General features: G+C 36.1%; 1 protein-coding gene across 2 annotated transcripts; it reads right to left on the bottom strand.

Moving 5' to 3' along the window:
- Window positions 1-4,429: 4,429 nt before the first annotated feature.
- syt13 (synaptotagmin XIII) lies at window positions 4,430-22,617 on the bottom strand. Of its 2 annotated transcripts, XM_058780468.1 has the most exons (7): window positions 21,974-22,617; window positions 18,697-18,901; window positions 17,514-17,651; window positions 14,332-14,648; window positions 8,131-8,254; window positions 7,207-7,519; window positions 4,430-4,667 (listed from the first exon to the last, which is right to left on the bottom strand). In XM_058780468.1, the coding sequence occupies exons 1-6, from the start codon at window positions 22,145-22,147 to the stop codon at window positions 7,215-7,217; spliced, it is 1,263 nt and encodes a 420-aa protein (XP_058636451.1). In that variant the 5' UTR covers window positions 22,148-22,617; the 3' UTR covers window positions 4,430-4,667; window positions 7,207-7,214. The 2 variants fall into 2 exon arrangements, with proteins under 2 accessions (XP_058636451.1, XP_058636450.1); XM_058780467.1 differs by lacking the exon at window positions 4,430-4,667 and having other exon boundaries at window positions 4,683-7,519; window positions 21,974-22,616.
- Window positions 22,618-22,978: the final 361 nt, after the last annotated feature.

The raw sequence follows: 22,978 nt of genomic DNA on the forward strand, positions 1-22,978 counted from the left end.
CATCAGCCTTTACTCGTCTTGTCACATGATCCTTCAGAGATCATTCTTTTGTGCAGATTTGATATTTGGTTATTGTCAGTGTTGGAAAAAAATTGTGCTGCTTAATATTTTTCTGGAAACTGTGATGCTTTATACAGAATTGATTGATTGAATCCTGGATCTTCAAAATATAGAAATCTTTCCTAACAGTATGTCCTTACTATCACTTTTTTAATCAATTTAAAATCCTTGCTGAATACATGTATTAATATTCTTTCAAAAAATAAATAAATAAATAAATACTGACCCCAAACTTTTGAACAGTAGTAGCATGTTGTTACAAAATATTTATATTTTAAATAAATGCTGTTCTTTTATTCTTCAAAGAATCCTAAAATTATCACAGGTTATAAAAAATATTAAGCAGCACAATTGTTTCCAACGCTGATAATAAGCATATTAGAATGATTTCTGAAGGATCATGTGACACTGATAACTGGAGTAATTATGCTGTAAATTCAGATTTGATCACAGAAATAAATTATATTTTAAAGCACATTAAAATAGAAAACCATTATTTTAAATTGTAATATTTCAAAATATGACTCTTTTTGTCTGTATTTTTGATCAATTAAATGCAGGCTTGATAAGCATTGGAGACTTCTTTCAAAAAGTCCGTTTTGTTTTGTTTTTCTCGTCTGGTCGACGCTACAGAGATCTGAGCACCAGAACGGCCAGCACAGTTTCTTCCGTCAGGCAATCCATCTCATGAACACCTGACAATAATTGTGGAGCACACACTATTTATACACTTATTTATCTAACACACATACTTAGTCTACATTTCAATTGCGCATAATATACCTGTACATATAACTGTCTATTGTTATATACCTGTACATGCAATTGTCAATTTGTATATTGTAATTCCTTATTTGCTTGCTCTATTGTTTAATTCTTCTTTTTATTATCTGTGTTTTTTGTTCTGTCGCTGTCATTCTGTTACACTGTGGAAGCTTCTGTCACGAAAAAAAACAAATTCCTCGTATGTGTAAACATACCTGGCAATAAAGCTCATTCTGATTCTGATAAAACATTAAAAATAGTAATAGTGCCCACACTTTTGACCAGTACTACTGTATGTGGATGTGTTTACAGTAAATGTGCATAAACACATTTATACCCACATATATACTGTATTTAGTGTGTGTGCATTTATTAATCTGCATGTAGGCTATACTTTTATCTTTTAAAAAAACTAATAAAGGTGTGTGCAAAACACTGTAGCCAGCATTGAATTGCATTCATCTTATTTGTGACAACATGATGGCTGATAGAGCATTCAGATTCTTTCTCGCACTGTTCCACAGCAACAAACTTAACCAAACTAAGCACACACTTTAAAACGAATTAAATCAGTAATAATGGCATGTAGTGATTAGTTTATTAGCATTCATATAGCGTTGTAATATACATGCATGTTCTGTAAAGCTACAGTGAAACTATATGTATTGTGAAAAGCGCTATACAAATAAATATGTATATGTATATAAATAGATATACAGACTGACCCAGCAATGCAAGTGAAATGTCAACTAATCAGCTCCCCGGACATCTTGGCGACAAACCATGGTAAGTAGGTAAGTGACACTGTCTAGCTTCAGTTTAACCAAACATAAGACTGATGTCATCCATTGTACGAATAAATGATCCCAAACTTTCCGCTATGGAGTTAATTGTAAGCATCCAGACTGCGATACATTTGCCGCCATCTCTTGCATACACGCACAGGCAGCATCAGTCAGAGCCGCTTTGAGCTGTCCGGAAGACTACTTTTAATGCTCTTTGTAGGTTTGCGCCTCAGAAATATTTAGGTTATTCCAATCACCGTTTATTTATTTATATATTTATTAAATAACTTAAATATTACGTTTTCGCTAGACTTAAATAGTATGCACTTGTTTTGACAGATCTGAGATTTAAAAATGGCGCTACCGGAAATGCTTCAGGACCAGACATGCGCAGTAGAGTTCCAACGCCTTTGTTATTGTTTACGTCCTTGAAATGGTCTATAAAGGCTGATAATGGCTGAATAAAAAAAGAATAATGATAAAAGAATAATAAGGATTATGTCTCATACCTGGCAGAAGTGTGAAAGGTTCTGTTTCCTTAAACTAGTTTCATGCATTTCTTTTTCAACACATTTACAGGTAAATCCTAGTATTTTAAATTTGTGATTAATCATGATTAATCACAGCCCGTGACTGTGATTAACGCGATTAAATTTTTTAATCGATTGACAGCACTAATATATATATATATATATATATATATATATATATACACAAACAAAAGATGTTTTGTCAACAGCAGGCCTTCCGTCATGAATCTGGTTCGTGGCCTTCTGTCCGACTGCCACAAGAGATCGGCTCTCCATCATATTGACTCTCACATCACACAGACTGTTTCCCATCATCCATTGCACTGATTACACACACACACACAGCTGAATCCAATCAAACACGCTTTATAAGCCTTGGACTTCTGCTTTCAGATCACCAAGTGTTGTTTAGTGTATATCTCTCTCCTAGCGATAGCTACATTACGGAGCCAGTTTTCTACCCTAGTTTCTTGTTCATAGTTCTAGTTTAAGTCTAGTCTTGCCTTGTGTTGCCTGTTACCTGATTCTTGCCTGTGTGTCTTGGATTTACCCTTTGCTTTGCTGTTTTGGACTTTGTTTGCACCTCGCCTGAACTGTTGCTTATGTTATTGGATTACTCTCTTCTCAAGCCCTCTGGATATTGTTCGCCGATCGAAGACCCATGCTTGCCTTAGGATTACTCTTTGTCTTGCCTGTGTTGTACCTGTTTGCCATTGTTTGACCCTTACCTTTTTGTCATCACGTCTTGGAATAAAGCTTGCAAATGGATCTGCACGTCTCGCGTCTCGTTCGCCCCGCAACACCTACAATCCATTAGACGCACTGTCCTTCTACCCCTCACAGTCTCACTTTCATTCCTGTCAAAAATTAAATATATGACTGTCTAAATAAATAAAATGAAACATTGTTCCTCAGGTTAGATATTGATTATTAATAACTCCTGATCAAGGTACTACACTCATAAAAACTGTCGCCACTTTCTGGCGTAACGTAATGTTACTGAATCTCTGAAAAAAATCCCAACCACTAATGGACAGACGGACAGTCTGTCAGGAACACACAGATACAGACAAGTGGAGTGATATAAACAGTGAGAACTCCCAGTACTGGTATGTCAGCGCTCAACCAAACAGTTTTGAAGACAAGAACTAACTGTTGTAAAATCCTAAATATTTTGTTAATTTTACAACATAAGATTTCATTACAATTTTGTTACATCCTAAAACATTTCTTATTAATTCAAGGTTCAAATTAGATTTTGAATCCCAGATTTTCATTAAATCTCACTGCACATGGTAGTGAGTTAAGAGTGTTTGTGTGTGTTCAAGATGATCTGCACCTCTTCCTCTGTTTCTGTTTGTATACCTGCAGATACCACAGTAATTCAGCAAAATTAAACAGACCACGCAGAGGAGACAAAGACAGAAGAGATTATACAAAGCAGCACAGGTTGCTCCATTCGGGAGCTTTTTCTGTCCTTTTTTTGTCTGAGAGCAAAATTTCACTCAGCTCAGCATCAAAAAGAAACATTTTCTAGGGCAGCTTTTGCATCTATCTATATTTCATGTGTTGTTTCTTTGGGAAGGACTCCTCCCAGTGTGACGGGGAATTTCAGACGGGTTTCTTCAAAGCAGTGTTGTGTTCAGTGTTTTTAATGCTGTCCATGCTGGGCAGAGAAAGTAATGAGGTGTAATTTTGTGGTTTTCACACAGGAAACCATAATGAGAGCTTTAACGAGCTCTCTCTCTCGGTACATTTAAATAGGCCTATGTGTGTATAACTAGGCAGAGAGATGAAAATTCTTTCCACAGGTCATTCTTTCCATTTAACCCTGATCAATAAGCCTATTATCAGTGATCAGCTATAATTTTTCACTCAGTTCTCCTGAAATAAGGACAGAAACAGACAAAAGACATTTGTCATGTGATGTGTAGTGTATTCTCTAATTCATTCACACAAACACACACACACACACACACACACACACAACAAACAAACACAGCTCCTCCAGGAAGAGCGAGCCAGCAAAATAATTTTTAGCTCTGGCAGGGCAATATGTAGCAGGTGGGAGTTTTTATTTTTTATTTTTTTATCAGCGGGATTATGTAAGAAACTCATCAGTGATGCATTGCAGTTACCGCTGGTATCCTGTGCCATTTTCAAGGCTACCGAGCAGACAGACAGTGGACTCGTCCATTCTGATTATACAAACTATAATAAGGCATACTGTGCCCTGTCATGCCCTGCACCAAAAACCACACAGAACTCATGTTCAGAACATATGTCACCTGTTATGCAACAAGACACTATTTATTTTGAAGATGAGAGGGAGAATTACAAGGTAAAAGAAAGATGACTTTAATATGCTGTAATCCATTTTGTTTTCCATTCTTGCTCTCTTTCTTTCTCTGATATATGTCTCAGTGTGTGTTCATTTGCTGCTGATTGTGGGAGGTGCTGTTGGTCTGGATATCTGTCACTTCCTGATATTGCTCATCTGCGTGTCATCAATCAAGTCTGACCAATTCTATAAATAGAGTGGTAAAATCTCTGACATCAAACAAACACAAGTGAGAAATAACACATTTGAGAAAGGAATATTTATTTCACATCAACACACGGCTATTTGTTTCAAGTATATCTGTGGGTTAAAAATACATTTCTTTCAGTATGAAATCAAGAGTGTTATGCTGTAAGTCATAGGCTATAGATGGATCAGATTGCAGTGATTAACATTCCACTGGTCATCCCTCTCTGGAAAAGTATCAGGCACAGAAATGATGTTCATTCGAAACCATTGCACCGTAAATATTCAAACATGACTGAAGGGCAAACTGAGATTGTTATCTAATGTATTTACCCACAAGACAGGGATTTCACTGCTTTTAACTGCTACCCTATACAAATATATTTAAAGCTAAATGTATCAAAATAGTGACATAAACATATCTTTTTATGATCTAATAATTAACTGGATTATTAGTAATTAAAACATTGATTTTAATTTGATGATATTAAAAAGTAAAAATAATTAAAATAAATTCTGATGAATAATTTCACACATAACAGATTAACACTAAAATACACACAACGAATACTTGAGTGAATATCTTGTGTGACTTATTTGCCTAGCTGATTGATTAGATTTGACATTTGACTGAATGACTACTGTTGGTTATAGCACAAAATATGCATTCCTTCCCAGATAGATGCACAATATTTGATTTTAGTGGCATTTGGCATGTCACGTGTAGAATGTGAACTCCTGGTGAAACACTAATGCATTTTTGGAATAAATCATTGCTGGTTTTGTTTGGCTACAATTTGACTTGGAATTGGAAAGAAGGAAGCATATAATAACTTAGGTTGAAGTCCATACTTTTAGGTTAAAAAAGTCCGTAATTTTACATGGAACCAACATCTTTAATGACAAATTATATATATATATATATATATATATATATATATATATATATATATAATTGTTCCCACAGAATAAACAAATAAAAAAAGGTAATAAACTTTATCTCACAATTCTGACTTCTTTTCTCACAATTTTGAGTTTATAACAGAACTGCAAGAAAAAAGATCAGCAGTGCAAAATGTTAACTTATAATTGCAGTTCTCAGAATTGCAAGTTTCTTTTATCAGAGAGATCTAATAAAAACTCAGAATTGCAAGATATAAACTGATGTAAATTTGGAAAAATAAAATTTTGTAAAAATTTCAGAATTCAAAGTTAATGTTTATATCTCACAGTTCTGTGTCTGTAGTTTTTACTCACAATTCAGATTTCGATTTCTCAAAGTTATGAGAGAAAAAAAAATCAGAATTGCAAGATACAAAGTCTGAACTGTGAGATCAAATTTGCAGTTACCTTTATTATTATTGTTGTTTTTAAACAGGCTTTCAAAGGTCTCCAAACTGAGTAATTTTCATTCATTTTCATTCAGAGTTTAATTTTTTCATCCAAAATATCCTAAAGTACAATAATGGTAGAGAGTGTCATCCTCCATTGCTCTCAAGTGTATAATGATGATAAAGTAACTGCCCATAGTAACTTTCCTGGAGCCAGGCATCATCCTGCTAATACACATATATAGTATACATATCCTGCTGTTTATATATATTTACATTTTTTAAATTAGAAGACAGTGGTAGATTTACATTTTTTTTCTGTCTACATGCATCTTGAGAAGAAAAGCTGCCCTATTGAGACCCTGTACATTTATTTAGTGTGTTACTGCTGTAAAGGTACTAGCCACAATCTACAGTTAGTGAGCAGGCCTCCATCTTTCCAGCTGTGACAGTGTGACTAAGTGGATCCATAAGCCTTCATAGCAGGAAAACCAAAACTGCTAGCTATTGAACTTAAAAAAATAATTATTTATATTTGAATGTTTTTCTAATTAAGTGTTCCCAACCACAATAGACTGACAGAAAAGCTCTGCCTGTGGATCATACAAGGGCTTCATCTGACAAAGATCGTTTTACCGTAATATTTGTTGTGATTGTTCATTTATGATGAGTTATGAGGGACATCTGTTCTGCCAAACCTAGTTAGATACAGTAGTTTAACCTTTCTTCTGATCTGATCCAGCCAGGCTTTACACAATATGGTGTATCAGATATGAGCCGTTTGCCTCTCTCTCCCATCAGTCACTATGATATTGACTGAGTGGGCTGTTCAGTCATATTTTATATCTGACAAGTGTTAGAAGATGAGGATGGCTTCAAGTTGGACCAGTGTAAAATAGCATTGAGTAATTTGAAGACACATTAACAACAACACCAAAGGTAAATTCAGTACTGCTTACATTAAAATACTCTAAACTACTGTGTAACAATATTAGTACTGTATGTGACCTGTCTCCCGCAGCTTTTACCTTCAGAGAAAATAGTTTCATAATACGTAACGAAAACAACTGGGTTCACTCATTATATCTAGGTAAATATTATTATATTGGAGTACTACATATTTTTACACAGGTATAGAGTACTATCGTAAAACTCCAACCACGTTTAACCAATCATTGCGTGTAGGTGGTGTTTTGTAGAATATTAACCTGTATTCTTAGGTGTAAAGTGGATGCCACATTGCAATTTGCTTGCGTGGATTATCTAGCATCTGTTTCCAGTGCTGCAGGCCGGTGCCTGAGCTGTGGAGCCCCAGCATGCAGCGGCCCAGAGGGAGCAGGGTCCCGGGACTGGCCAGGTTCAGTACCTCTAACTCCACGCTGGATTTAGCCAATAGCTCACTGGGCAGCTCCAACATCATCATTTCGTTCCATACCGGATTCATCTTGTGCTTCACTCGCCGTGTCTGCTTCTTTTTCAGCTTGGCATTTTGGTGTTTCAAGGTCAGCTTCACCGATAAATCTATCAGAAAACATACAGGATACAGTGTTCTCTTTATTACACCTATTGACATTAATATTGTATGTATTGTATTTAGGACCAGTGGTTTGGAAAGTGGGTGGATGGATAAAAACATTAAAGACATTTGAATGTTTTTGAAAGTTATCCCTTATGCTTACCCAGGCTGTATTTACTGTAATATTGTGAAATATTATTTCAGTTTTAAAAGAACTGCTTTCTATTTGAATATATAATTTATTCCTGTGATCTACCAGTCTTCAGTGGAATAAGTTACATTTTAAAATATATTCAAATAGAAAACCATCCTTTTCAATTGTAATAATATTTCACAATGTTAAAGTTTTTATTGCATTTATTGTATCAAATAAATGCAGCCTGGGTGAGCATAAGAGACTTCTTTCAAAAAAAAAAAAATGTATTCCAAACTTTTGACTGGTAATGTATTTAACTTAATTTAATTGCTAAATGCATTGCATTGAGCTGCTGAATCTCTATAGTTCGCTTCCATTTTAGAATGCAATACAGATGATAATGTAATAGTTGACTTTGGATTATTTTTAATGTTCACATTAATTTAAGTGTTGATATGGTCATATGTTGGTGGCAAATACCTATGTTGTCTTTCAGTTTGTCTGACTGAAGTCCTCTAGCCTTCATTACCACCACCCCAAGTCTATTGGCTGCTGGCAGATAACTGAGTGACAATAGTAGCTCTCCAGCTGATGATGCCACTTCCTGCGGAAAAATACAGAGAAACGTTTGGTTAAAGTTTTTTTTAATAAAAGCACTGACCTGAAAAAAAAAAGATATTTTAATTTTTAACTCTGTGTTCACATAAATATGGCTTTTAGAATTTGCATATTCATAAAGATCTTTCTGCAGGGTTAATGAACTTGGCTTTTGACTGCATAAAGAATCATTTCATGCAAATGTTCTGGTAATTTGTGAGGCAGACTGAATGTGGCCAGCTCCTCCTTCAGGGTAAAAGTTGCTGATTTGAAATTGTCATTTTGTCAGCACAATCCTTACGCTAAACACTCTGAATGATGGAATTTCATTAGCGTCATGACCTTACACTAATCTGCCCCTGCCTTCAGTCTGCCCTATAATCAGCTGGATAAGCAGAACGTGACATTTTCTTTCACAAATTTACTGAAATATAATCTGGTGCTTTTGAATTAGCTCTAACTAGGCTGGATTTGTCAAACTGTTGTGTTTGATATTCCAGTGCAGTGACGATGAACACGGTGTCAAACATTATTGATAAATATTTTTCAAATTAACAATACTGAAAGCTTTAGTGTAATGCAATCATTATTTTGATTAACATTCTTGTCATTGAGTCAAATTAGCACAGTAATATTCAAACTGATAACATCTAGATATGAACTGAAATCACATTCAAAGCATGCAGATATATCTGCCCATATACTACAGTACATACGTTTCTGTCTCATTCCCTCATTCATCAGTGATATTTAGCTGCAAGAATGGAATTAGAAGTTAGAAAATAAAAGAGTCCAAGATCTTCATAAGCCAAAGCGCCGTCCTGAATAATCAAACATGAATCATATGGTAAATAAGGGCACTCAAAAGATAAAGAGTATGTGAACAAATGAACAAATACTACATTTTTAATGGTGCTTATACAACCCAGTTCAACCTGCGTCATCCTTTTCATCACAGGCCTGAACCATTACATACAGGACATGCAAAACACACACACACACACACACCAAATACCTCTACCCTTACGGAAAGAAAATATATTTTATTATATATGAACGGCCAATATATTAAAGAATTTTCAGTATATTGGTAATTATATAGAATAATACATTGAGGTAATATATTACGATATACTGAATAATACATAAGGAATTGCTGTATGTCAACATGGTGCTCATATAGTCACATTTATATGGGAATATGTATTAACAATATATGAACAAAATTCAAGGTAAATATTTATATTAATATATGGAATTATATATTTGTAAATATATAAATATTGGCTACACATATAATTCAACATATGCAGTAATGTCACATATATATGTGAACATGTATGCAAAATATATGTATCCAAATATGAGCAAATTTATTGTTTCATGTATGTGAATATATATGTGTATGTGTGTGTGTGTGTGTGTGTGTGTGTGTGTGTGTGTCTGTGTGTCTGTGTGTGTGTATGTATTTTCACATGTAGCTACTATATATTAGGGGTGTGCCATATCATACCGTCCAAAATAATACCGGTATATATTTTTACATGATTAAAAAAAAAAAAAAGTGTCATTTCGCGATATCAGTGATGTAGCGACTTGATGACGTATTTACATATTAAAGACCGAATAAATTGTACCAAACAATAACGGGACGCGATCAAATAGAGGCGCTCTGCAGCAAACACATCTGCAGAGTGAAAGTATTTAAAACTGTCTGAGAAAGACGCAAAAATCATTACAAACACCGACAGCGAGAGACCGTTTAGCACTTCATCTCATGTCATGAGAAGAGGAAGGAGTGGTTGTTGCTGGTTTCTGTATCATTATTAAAATCTCAAAATAGCCTTAAACAATTAAATCCACTGCAGAACGTTATGTTTTCTTGCATTCAAACAGCGCTGCAGGAGCTCGCGACGCTGTCTAGTTCGCCAGGGTTCAAAAACCAAGAGGGAAATCTGCGCTGAAACTGGGGCGCCGTTAGGGGGGATGCAGAGTATGCCAGGCATACGGGCCCAGGCCGCTAGGGGGCCACAAATGACGACTTTGTTTATTTTTTAAATTTTTAAATTTTTATTTGAGCGCATCTTCTAGCACTTTAAAGAACAGATACCTTGCCAATTTGCTAAAAAAAAAAATTTTGTATGGCTGTCCTTAATATTTTGTATTAAATGTGACCAAATTTCTCTGTGAATGAATGACATTCTTGAACTGACCCCCATGCGCAAAAGAACAACAAGACGGCATGAAGCGCGCTGTCATACGGAAGTAAACATGGAGGCCACTGAATTTTAATAGTTTACCCTAATTTTACACGTTTACTCTTTCATTTATAAGCTAATGTGCCACGAAAGCCAGCAAATTAAAATATTTCAATGTTACTTGAAATTAGGGATGCACCGAAATTAAAATTCTTGTCCGAAGCCGAACAAAATGAAACACTGGGCCGAAGGCCGAAGGCCGAATACCGAACACGGTTTTTCCCCTTTTTTTTTTACCCAGGCCTGTTTTTTTTGTCACCACTGCATAAATTAAATAGCCAAAATGTGCTTTTTACTGTTTTGTCCTGCTTTTCAAAAAAAAAAAAAAAAAAAATCAATTACAAAACAAAAATCTTCAACATTCTATCAGACATTATACCAACAAAGCAAAATTTAACTAAAAATTAATAAGTTACTAAAATAATATTTTTGGGCCATTTTTGAGACCCCCTTCTTGAATCAGGCATGTATTTTTTTACTGTACAAATAAATGCAGCCTTGCTGAGCAGAAGAGAATTCTTTTAAAACATACTACAGATCCCAATTTGAACACTATTGTGAATGTTATAATAAATGTATAGAGCTGTTGTAGGGTAATTATTATTATTTTTATTTTACTTTACAGAACAACAGTAAAATTACAATACTAACATTTATGAATGTTGATGGAGTTGTTGCTTTTTCTTAGACTTTATTTTGGCAGAAACCCGCAGGAAGATCTTAGTGCTTTTTTTTTGTTGACAACAGCATGCAGATATTTAAATGATTCTCATTACGAATTTGGGAAGATGTTTGTAGCACTTATCACATTGTCATGTGTCTTTAAAAAAAATGTTACTGAGCAAAAGACGAGTAGGCTACAGTGTTTTAACGCAGATGTTCCTCGCGCTTTGGACTTTGAACCCTGGCGCCGCACAACCTGATCTCACAGAATTCCGTGTAATGTTCACGGACTTAATTAACCCCGAATCTGTGGTGGCATCACGGAATCGCCGAAAATTCCGTGATGGACTCACAGAAAAAATTCCGTGATGGGCTCACAGAAGTGATACCAATGTAAGTCAGTGACAGGCATCAGCCGTGCTCCACGCACGGAAACCCTTAGCATCAACATGCCGACGCGATACTGGGAAATTTATCGTCATCATTATTGTTCAGAACTGGGTAGGTTTAGGGTAGGGGTGGGGTCAGGTACTCCAGTGAAAGTATAACTGCATCGGAGTCACTCTTTTTACGTGGTCCGATGCAGCGCTGGTGTTGAACCAGTGAATCCATGCATGGACCACGGCTGATGCCTTCTGTGAGCCCATCACGGAATTTTCGGCGATTCGGTGATGCCTCCACAGATTCAGGGTTAATTAAGTCCGTGAACATTACACGGAATTCTGTGAGATCAGGTTGCGCCGCAAGCTCGTGCAGCGCTGTTTGAATACATGCAATCCCTGCGTGTATTAGATAACATAACATTCTGCAGTTTATTTACTAATCAGTTGAGGCTATTTCGCGATTTCAATCATCATAGTAACCGGCATCAACCACCTCTTCCTCTTCTCATCGGAGACATGAGATGCAGCGCTAGCATCTAACTGTCGGTGCTTCGTGCTTGGAATGATTTTTGCGTCTTTCTCTGACAGTTTTAAATACTTTCACACTGCAGACGTGTTTGCTGCATTAGTGCACGCCTCTGTTTGATCATTGTTCGGTACAATTTATTCGGTCTTTTCGCTTATTCAGTTGCCGAACACTCGGTGCATCCCTACTTGAAATAATATAAATATTAACAGATCAATTATTTAAATTTCTTATAATTATTCTGTTTCTTTCAATTTCTTGTTAAGCGTTAAAATAAAAAAAATCATCTGGAAGAAGGGGGCCCAAATTTCTGTCTTGCATACCCCCTTAAAACTCTTCATTGCGCCCTCATCAGCATTACTCATCAGCTGCTCAGTAACACTTTTATGAATTTTTACTAGGCATGTGACAATGTGATACGTGCTCATTGGAAAAGGATGGCAAATGCCCTTCGTTGTGTTTGCACTAATAAATGCTGCTGCCTGCCAGCTGCGATCACCAACAAAACGTTGTTCCATATTTATTTTGTATATCGTCATAAATATCAATATCGCAAATATTCTTAAAATATCGTGATATAATTTTGAGGCTATATCGCACACCCCTACTATATTTTAACATTTATATACATTTATATTACATATATATATATATATATATATAACCAAATATGACAAATATATTTTGTAATATACATCCATATATGTATGTATATATGCCGTAATGTATGATATATATCCCGTGTGTGTGTATATATTAATATATAGTAAATATAATACTGTTAATATCTACTAAATGTATGTGAAAATACATTTGTACTATATATATATATATATATATAAACACACACACACACACACACACACACACACACACATATATATATATATATATATATATATATATATATAAACTTGCTACGTGTACTGTCTTAGACTAACCGAGACTTGTCACAGCACTTACATTATTGCTCTTTTGTTGGTTTGATTGCTATTGTCCTCATTTAAGTCACTTTGGATAAAAGTGTCTGCTGAATGATTAAATGTGGACATTAATTTGCCTGAATCTGTATAGAATTGGGGACCTTTGTAGGCATATTGGGAATGTATTTTTGAGACATTTGATTTTGTATGTAAACCCATGTGTTAATAAAAAGGAATGAGTGTTTCAATAAAGCTATGTAGTTCTGTATTGTTTCTGTCTTATTGCTAAATATATATTTTATATACATGGTTCACGCATATATTGCAGAATATTGAAAAATATAAGTATTAGAGTCCCATATATCAAAATATATTATTTCATATATCACATTATATCTTCCAGTATATTCACATATATATTTGTTTCGTAAGGGTAGGCCCGCTCAGGCATTACTCCCCCTCCTTCCCTTCCCTTCCCTTTTCTCTCCCTCTCTGCAGTCCAGTGGTAGTTAGTAATTCCTGGCATGTCTGTGTGTGTGTCTGTTAGAAGCGGATCTCCTCTGGGAGGTGTGATGACGCAGATAAAGATCTCCTGCTCTGGAGGTCGACATCATCAACAGATCACACAGCAGTGGGGGTGGACTACATGTGTGTGTGTGTGTTTCATGCATGGTTTGGGACCCAAGAGATTGATTTGAAGCAAATAAGGTGTAGAGGGAGTACAATATCTTAAAATAAAGTCTCAGATCCATTCTCCTACCACCTCTTATGAGTAATGACTTGCACATATGAGGATGTCCAAAAGAAATGTCTGAGCTATTTCTAAACTGTCAATATGTGCACTTTGCACTTTTGGATACTGAGAAACACATAAACACGGTCAGCATAGCATAATAAAGTTATAATAAAGTGTGTCAGAAAAGTCTAAATAAAGTGTGTGTGTGTGTGTGTGTGTGTGTGTGTGTACTTGTTTATGCTACATTGTGGGGACCAAATGTCCCCACAAGGATAGTAAAACCTGACATTTTTGACATTTAAATGCAACAATGTATGATTTTAAACACACATGAAGTGTTTATTTCGAGAATATAAATTATATTTAACAATAAAATATTTTTTTGCTCAAATCAGTATTTCATATCCATGTTATATTAGCACACAGTAAACCCCAAAATGAGAATCATCAAATATCACACTGACGAAGTTTATTTTGTGATAATGACCAGCTGAAGTTGGTATTAACTGTATCACTCAGCTGAAATTAATAGTGATGAATGTGTAAATTAATGCTTCAGTCGTGGACTTTTATTATATTAAGCAATGTTGCTCACCTGTTTGGGTGGCTGCAAGTCAACCCAGCAATCAGCGTCCAACATCATGCTTATATCAGCCAGCTTAAAGCGCATCGTGCCCAGAGTGGAATTATGGGAGAATCGATCACAGCAGTGAAGTGAGAGGGCCACCTCTCCATCTAGACTGTCTGTGTCTTCTGTGCCCTCCATGGGGAGAGCGAACACCAGCTCCTCTCCCCACTGCACATGCGCTGCCAACTTGTGGACGGCTGTGTGAGCGTGCTTCTGCTCTTCAGAGACGCTCACACACCCTGATATATATCCCTCACATCCGGCCTCCACTGATATATTCTCCGCTGCAGAAAAAAGAGAATATGAGTCATATTATAACAAGAAGCAGGATGACAAATTGGGCCACATGAAGCTGCACATGAAGGCACCAAGCGTCACTTATTCTCTTTTTTATGACTCCTCACTTTTCATTCCTTTCTATCTCAGCCGGCATGACTGATCCTTTCCCCTTTTCCTGTTTGGATGAGCAGAATAGAGGTTTTGAGTTTAAAGCAGATTTACGCTCATTACCGATAATGATGTGTATCAATCACGGCTGCTGCTATTGAAATGGTAATTCTGTGATTAAGAGGCTTTAAGCTGCCTGAAAGAGGCTTTTATTTCTCTCAAACATTGGTTTAATCACAGAGAGTTTGAATATCAAAACCTCCCTCTGTTACAGCCTTGAAAGCAAAACCTCTATCCCACAAACACAACACACCTGGCTGAGCAGTGGTGTAGTGGAGGGTATACGCAGGTATACGGCGTATACCCACTTCTTTATCAGTCGAGATTCTGTATACCCACTTCTAAATCCTGGTGCGCGTCCTGCACTAGCCAAATCATGACAGTCCAGCATATGAGTAACTAATACAATCGTATGTGAATAAATGCAAATATTCTCTAAAACATCCAGTAAAGACAGTGATGCGGTCAGGAACGAGACGTAAACACTCTCATGCAGTGTATGTTTCATTTATAGGCTACTCGAGCGGATGGCACTCTCGCGCAGAAAGTCCAAATCGGCCTCGTAGAAGTAGCTACTAACTTACGAGTCACGACGTGCAAGAATCCAGCTATCGCTGTAGCCAAAGATATCTCTACTGTTGCAAAGCTGAATAAAAGAAACGTTAAGAATGTAAACACATGATTGCAACTATATGGTTTATGTGTGTTTTCAAGTCATCTCCAGGTAATAAAAAGCATCTGATTCTGAATAATGCAGTGCTAATTGATAGCATTTATTACACTTGGCAATAGATAGGCTACTAGGCTACAAAATATATATTCTGCCTTATTCTGTGATAAACATGGGGAAAAATGTAGTATATAGGCTAAACAAATCATAAAATTGTCATTAGGAAAATACAGGAAAAATATTATAAATTATATAATATTATATAACTATATAATAGTCAAGCAGTGTATTTGATTTCTCAGCCAATTAAAAGCAAGAGGAATAATTAATAAATAATAATAATTGTAATAAAACCTGTCAATTAGACAAAAAGTTATCATATTTGACATTTCTGTCCCCCTCACTTCTGAAATGATTGAGAATCACGATTGTTTTGTTTGTTTCAAATGGAGATCATAATTCTCCCACAATTCTGAACAGACAACTAAACAAAATAGCATGCAATTTACTAGAGGTTCTGACAAAATGTCAGTTGCTGCAGTCTATTTATATTTGTTTATTTATTTTAATTATTTATTGCTAAATCTGCACCTCTTCTGTGGATAATATTATTTTCATATGATCCTTACTCAAGCAGCAGAAGTTAAGTGACAGTGTGCAAATATTACAATAGTGAACTAAATATGCAAAACTAGTTTTACATGTCACTGTTTATGACACAGGTCGGTTCATCCTTTGCCGGGTCATTTAAAAAAAAAAATTGGGGGCATATATTAAGAGTATACCCACTTTTCCAGGCACCACTACACCACTGTGGCTGAGCCATAAAAGGTTTACATGTACAACACCAAAGCCAGCTTTTTACAGATATCTGCTCATGTTGTGTGACCTTCTGATGACTTGCAAAGTCTGCACATACTGAAAAATGCTCCTAGAGCATCGCTAGGGGTTGAGAATTGCTTGTGTCTGTCGTCTGATGTATTTGTTAAGGCCATTGCACTGATATTTTGCCCCGATTTGCAGTAAAGTTTCTTAAAGTCAGAGTCAGTCTGCAGTTTTTGGGCAGTCGGAGTTGGCATAGTTTGCAGAGTAAAGTGTATCACATTCAGACTCCATTTTTTAGCTTAAGTTATGATTCCATCCAGTATCCAAAGGATTTTGGAGCTGAATTTAAAACACATGTTGTTTTTAATTGCCACAAATTTCTTGAGACATGTTTTTGTGTGAGCGTCTTCATTTTAATAAATCTGTTGCTCCAGTTCACAAACCAGTCTGAATGACTCATTTATGAAACAATCTGATTCAGTTGTCAGGTTTACTGAACTCACTGAATTAATCATTTGGCAGCAGCAGCCAAATTATCTGTAAATAACAACTTAAATTAGCATTATTTTAGTATTATTTATATATGCATTAATATAAACTTATAAAATAAGTTTTATTTTTGTTTTAATCTCAGTTTATGTTTTATTAATTTTATTATGTGCTTTTGTCATTTTCACAAGTTTTTTTAATATTTATATTTAACACTATAATTTATTTTATTTCAGTTTTGGTTTTTGCCATTTTAGTACTTCAGCTTAATTTTAGGTAACAAAACTTTAGTTTTAAGTTTAACTCAAAGATTTTTATTTTAACTGTATTTTTACACATGTTTTTTTAATCATTCTGATGGTACACTAATTCCTGTGGAAATGTTTTCTGACTTGTAACACAGTGAATGGTGAATGATTCTTCAGAATTTTAAAGTTACGTTGTGTATTCTTGTGTTTTTGTAATCACCTTTCTGAAATTGAAAAGATGAAACTGTGAATTTGTGATTGCAGTGTCAGGGTGAAGTGTTGCTAATTAGTCTTACAACATGACAGCATTTCCACAGGAATCCAGGATGCTGACACTTATTGTATGCATCCTCTGAAACACCTGTTGGTAAATTATCACCAAAGGGATGCTACACAATATAAGATTCACCTGCATTCACAGGTGCCTCACTATCTTTCTAGACACATCAGAGTAGATGAATGTTTATTACCTTCTACAATGCTGATGTGTAGCTCTCCATTTTCTTTGTGCAGGCTGATGAAGAAGTGCAGTTTGGGATATAGGATGGAGCTACTTGTCGTCATGGCACCGGTTTGCTCAGATGTGCAGGGTGTTTCATCTGTGGAAGCTAAAATGAAGAAAATGAATATAAGTGAGATTCAAGTCTGAGTAAATAAAGACTATTTTAGGGGCACACTTTCTCATTAAAATCCTTTGGATTCCTTAGTCCAGAAAAGCATTCCAGACTGTAGTTAGTTCTGGACTTTTCACTGTTTGTATGCATTAGCGATTGGGATTGTTCAGTGAATCTTTCTGCAGTTTACATCGATAAGCCAGTATGTGGCGACAAGTGATCATCTTTTTAAAGTGAGTCATGGAATGATTGACATAACCGAATCAATCAATAACATTAATTCATTCAGGATTCATTCATTCGTGAGTACTGCTTGAAGACACACAGCGTCAAAAATAGACAATGTAAGCAACAATAATGCATCTAAAATGTTCCTATAAGCAATCATTCGTGACATCACGCTGTTGGTCTGCCAACGCAGCACAAAATTGAGTAAACAGTACACATGCTGTTACATTTTTCAAAAAAGGTAGCTTCTTATCTTTCTTTCTCTGCATCCGCTAGAGGGTGGATAAACGTCAAGTCTTGCTCAGAAAGGAAGGCCTTGATCTTGAATTATTGTATTGTATGTAATCTTTACGTGACGTGATAGAAACTGTGAGTCAGATCAATGTATGTCAACCAACAGTCATGATTATAGTAGCAGGTTTCACCGCTTTAATGTGAGAGGTTGCCTCTGAGGCACATATGCACAGATTTTAACAGCATCAGCAAATGTCACTGGTATCTAACATGTTAATGGTGTTTAATGGCTGAAATTCCAGTTTGTATCTAATTCCTTAAGGGATGGGATGACTAATAGTTCACAGTTATAATTTTTCAGCCCCATAAACAATCAACTCAGATTTTCCTGAATTCAGACTGGCTGAAATTAGCTGGTCTCTCCCTCTAGCTGGAATGCATATACAAAGTATGAAATGCATAGGAAAACCGGTCTCACAGACACACAGACACACGCACACACACACACACACACACACACACACACACACAGCCTCCCCCATTATGTTCCATTAGATTTTAGCTGTCATTTCCTTACCTTGCCGCGGGAGGGAGAAGACCTCCTCACGTTCGGTTGCCTGGTTACAGGTGTCGAGCTCAGCAGCAGACGTGTCGTTGGCAGCTCCATGTTCTTTGTAGTTTATTACCTCTTGAGAAGTAACAAAGGGTTTGGGGCGGTAGATTTTAGGAAACTTCAAAGATGCTTGAGGCTGGATGGATTCTGTGCATTTCTGCACACTGAACTAAAACATGCAGATAAAGAAGAAAGAGAAAATGAACATGGTTAGGTAAAAAAAGAAAAAAGGTTACCTCACTCGAACCGCTCAACCTGCTCAGAAATTTCTTGAAATTATGATGGAATATGAAAAAATTGATTATGCCAGGTAATACCATTCCAGTACCAATCCAGCAAAGAATATATTCAATAAAATTAGACTAAGCCCAATCCAAAAAAACAAAAAAAAAAAAAATAATATTGGCTCAGCATGAATGAATCATTCCCATTCCCAGAGGAACTAATGCCCAAAACGTAATCAATTGCATTCATTCTTTCATATTCAAACCTTATATTACACAGACATATTCTGTACTCTGCATTCATTTTAACCATCTTGACATGAGACAGGGGCATTTCACTTAGGGGCTTTCTTATGGCTGTATGTTTCATTGAGGTTTTGATGTGTAGAGTCTGAAAAAAACAGGAAAGCATGAATGAAAAAATCAATACCAGAGCACTCCATTTCCCTCAGGTGGGCAGTTATCATGCTGAAATAGAGTGCACAGAGAAAGGAGCAAGAGAGGATATTCTTACACCTCTCATCTTCCTCCACCCCCCTCTTTATTAATAATAAATACTGGTGCAGTGAGACAGTGCTCGCCTACTTTAAAATCCAATATGAGATTGACCTTAACGCTAAATATATACTGTATAATGATATACTTGCACACACAATCACATAATTCTCTAGATACAGACACAGCTCTGTCTTCATAGTGGTGTTTTTTAGACAAAATCAGCAAATTAACTATAATCAGTTTTCGCTCATTTCTGCCTCAAATTACATTTTAATTGGGCATATCAAAAGAGGCTGAAAGATTTAAGAGGGGAATCTACGCTCTCACAATCAGTGCCATCTCTTTCATAAATGGAGAGAATGATTGTGGGATTGCTTATTTCACAGATTCCAGTCATAAAAATTGAATTTACTTTGTAACACGGAAAGTCACAGAATTTGGCAAAATTTGGATGAATAAATCAAATGGTAGGGTTGTACACTTATTCACATTGTGATATGGACAAGTGTCTGTGAATAACAAACCACAAAAAGACTGCTATTTAAATATGTATGCATGTGCTGCATGTCTCTGTGTGAATGAATAGCACGGTTTCATCTACCCCACATACTCAAGCACACGTGACCCTTGCGGTATTTTAGCATTAAAACGATATGTATATTAAAAGCACTATACAAATAAATGTGAATTGCATTTTAAATAATTAAACTGTTAATGTTTTATGCATTCATTGGATTACTACAGTTTCTGATAATAAATTTGTATTACATTATAAAACATTAAAAACAAAATATAAAAAAAAAACTAAATAAAACACATTTTATAGGGCAATATTATTGTTAAAATGTTAATAAATTATTATATTTTCATTAAAATTTTTATGAGTTTAATTTAACAGTCACACTTTTTGACACACAGAGGGGTTGAGGATTGGGAAAAAAGTTTGTTTTCACAAATGTCCCTGTAGATCACTTTTAATCAAGACATTCTGCTGTTGATAAATTTTGATGTGTGGTGTGGCGTCTCTTTTTAATATTCCTATTGCTCTTCCTTCAGCAAACACGTTATGGTCTGTAAGTAATTATTCTTGACTGCATAAATATACAGATATATAAATATACAAAGACTATGAAAGGAAATGTGTGTGTGGAGGGGTCCGTTTTTGCCAACAGCATGACAACCAAAGTGTCCCCAAAAGGACAGTAAAATCTGAATCATGTACATTCTGAGCACCAGCCAATGGTTCCTATGAGAAAATCAGCGTAATAAACATTAAAAAATACATAAAATGTTCAAATGTAAATGTTTCAGTAAGGTTTACAGTCAGAGGATGGGAAATATCATTAGCTCAAGATAAACAATACAAGTCAATAGAAAGACATGATGGAAGTCATGAGAAAAGAACAATTGTGTGTGTGTGTGTGTGTGTGTGTGCGTGCGTGCGTGTGTGTGTGTGTGTGTGTGTGTGTGTGTGCGTGTGCAGCTACGTGAGTCGTGACTCTAGACTGTTTCAGGGAAAGCTCAGCAGATGCCAAACAACACCAGCGTGTGAGTATGTGTGTACATGAGTGTGTGCACATACATACACAAAAACACAGACAGACAAATCATTTCTAAACTAATTACCTCCTATAAAAGCACTCTGGAGAAGATTCTAATAATAACACACTTGTCCCTCACCATTCTTAACTTGCCTGTTACTGGATGAACTCAATGTTCTTTGAAACAATCTAAGTTCTGTGAGAGAGCTGGTCTGATTTGAGAACACAGATGGCTGATTTTGACCATTCTCTTTTGATTCGCAGGACTGATATCAATATTTATACCTCACAGAGACAGAAACTATATTCTATAGTAAGATTCAGAATTGTGATCGATTATGAAAATGGGCAGTAACAAGAGACACTTTGGCTCCTTTTGTAATGTCCCTATCAGGTTTCTCTAGCTGTTTTTCTCTGTATCCATTAAACGTCTTTTGCTCATTATGATTAAAATATTACAATATTTACAATAAAGATACGTCGTGAAAAAAATTATTTGTGATATTTATATATATATATATATATATATATATATATATATCGAGCTGAGATAACGAGCAATCTCTTAAACAGGCATACCAGAAACATGAAATAAGGTGACATATAGGCAACTACAGCAGCCATTAAATTTGATTTACAATGTATGTACTATGTAATCATAGAGTAGAACATATTTTTCAGCACATTTACACCATAATGTTATATTATGAGCAGGCATGATGGCGCAGTTATCCAGTAAAGAGTTTTCAGATGCATGCAAAGAAATCCTTTTTAGTACAGTATCATTGTTTTTGCCTCAGTGAGCTAACCTGTGTTATGTAAGTGCCACTTTCATCCTTCCACTCAGGTGAGTCAGAACATTTCGTTCGTTGCATATCCCAGCCTGTGTTCTCATCTCTGTTTGTTCTTTTACAAGCTCCTGTCTGTGTCTGTATTTAAAATCAAACCTGGTTGCCAGTCCATGAGTATTGGTCTTACCTGTGTCAGAGTATGCAGGATACTGGGTTTGGCTTTCTCTAGGTCAGTCTCGTCCCCTCTTTCAAGTTTCCCCTTCTTACAGCTCTTGCAAAGCAGGGAGAGACCACACAGCGTCAACACTCCAGACACGGTACCCAGCGTAGCCCCCAACAGCGCTGTCGCAGACACCAGCATTCCCACCTTGAAACAGACACCCAAACACACCGAATGAAGTGCAGAGGAGAGAAGAGGAGAAAACAGGAGGAACAATCCACTCTTCAGTGATGTGACTCCATGCTGAGAGAGGATGAGGAGGAGTGAGGAGATGAGTGGAGAGCTACGAGAGACATAGAGTGGCACGTGTATGTGTGTGTGTGTTTGTGATGCACTGTCTGAAACCAACTCAGCCTGGCAGACAGAGCAAAAGGGAGAGAGAGAAGGAACGAGAGACAGACATAGATAATCAAAGGGGAGGAGCTTAGATGGCTGGCAACCCCTCCTCAATAAGGAGAAGTCTGTCACTGCAGCCCACCCCCTTCATCACCAAAGTGGCTGTACGTCAGCCTTTACGTCAGAGCTGCATGGACTCACCTTCACACACTGGGTGTGCTGTACAGTAGCAGATCTTCATATATATACTCACAGTATAGAGAGATTCTTAAAATAATGAGGTATGAAGTGTAGGAATGTCATTATGAAGAGAGGCTGTTTTATTTACGCATTTGGCAGATGCTTTTATCCAGTGCAACTTACATTGCAATTTATCAGTTCATGCATTTGCTGGGAACCCATGACCTTGGCATTGCTAGCACTATGCGTTTCTGTTTGAGCTAAACAACATTAAAAGATTTTATAAACATGGTAAAAATAAATAGATTTTATGGTTATTATTACATTTATATTTCTGATATCTAGGCCTATATTTTTGTGATTTTGCTTGGTGCCACCAAGCTTGTGCTGTTTGGTCATACACTTCACTCACTTTCTTGTGTGCCAATAGTGCATATGGTAAAAATAATAATAATA

Source organism: Onychostoma macrolepis, chromosome 07 (genome assembly GCF_012432095.1).
Source record: "Onychostoma macrolepis isolate SWU-2019 chromosome 07, ASM1243209v1, whole genome shotgun sequence".
In the NCBI taxonomy this organism is placed as follows: Eukaryota; Metazoa; Chordata; class Actinopteri; order Cypriniformes; family Cyprinidae; genus Onychostoma; species Onychostoma macrolepis.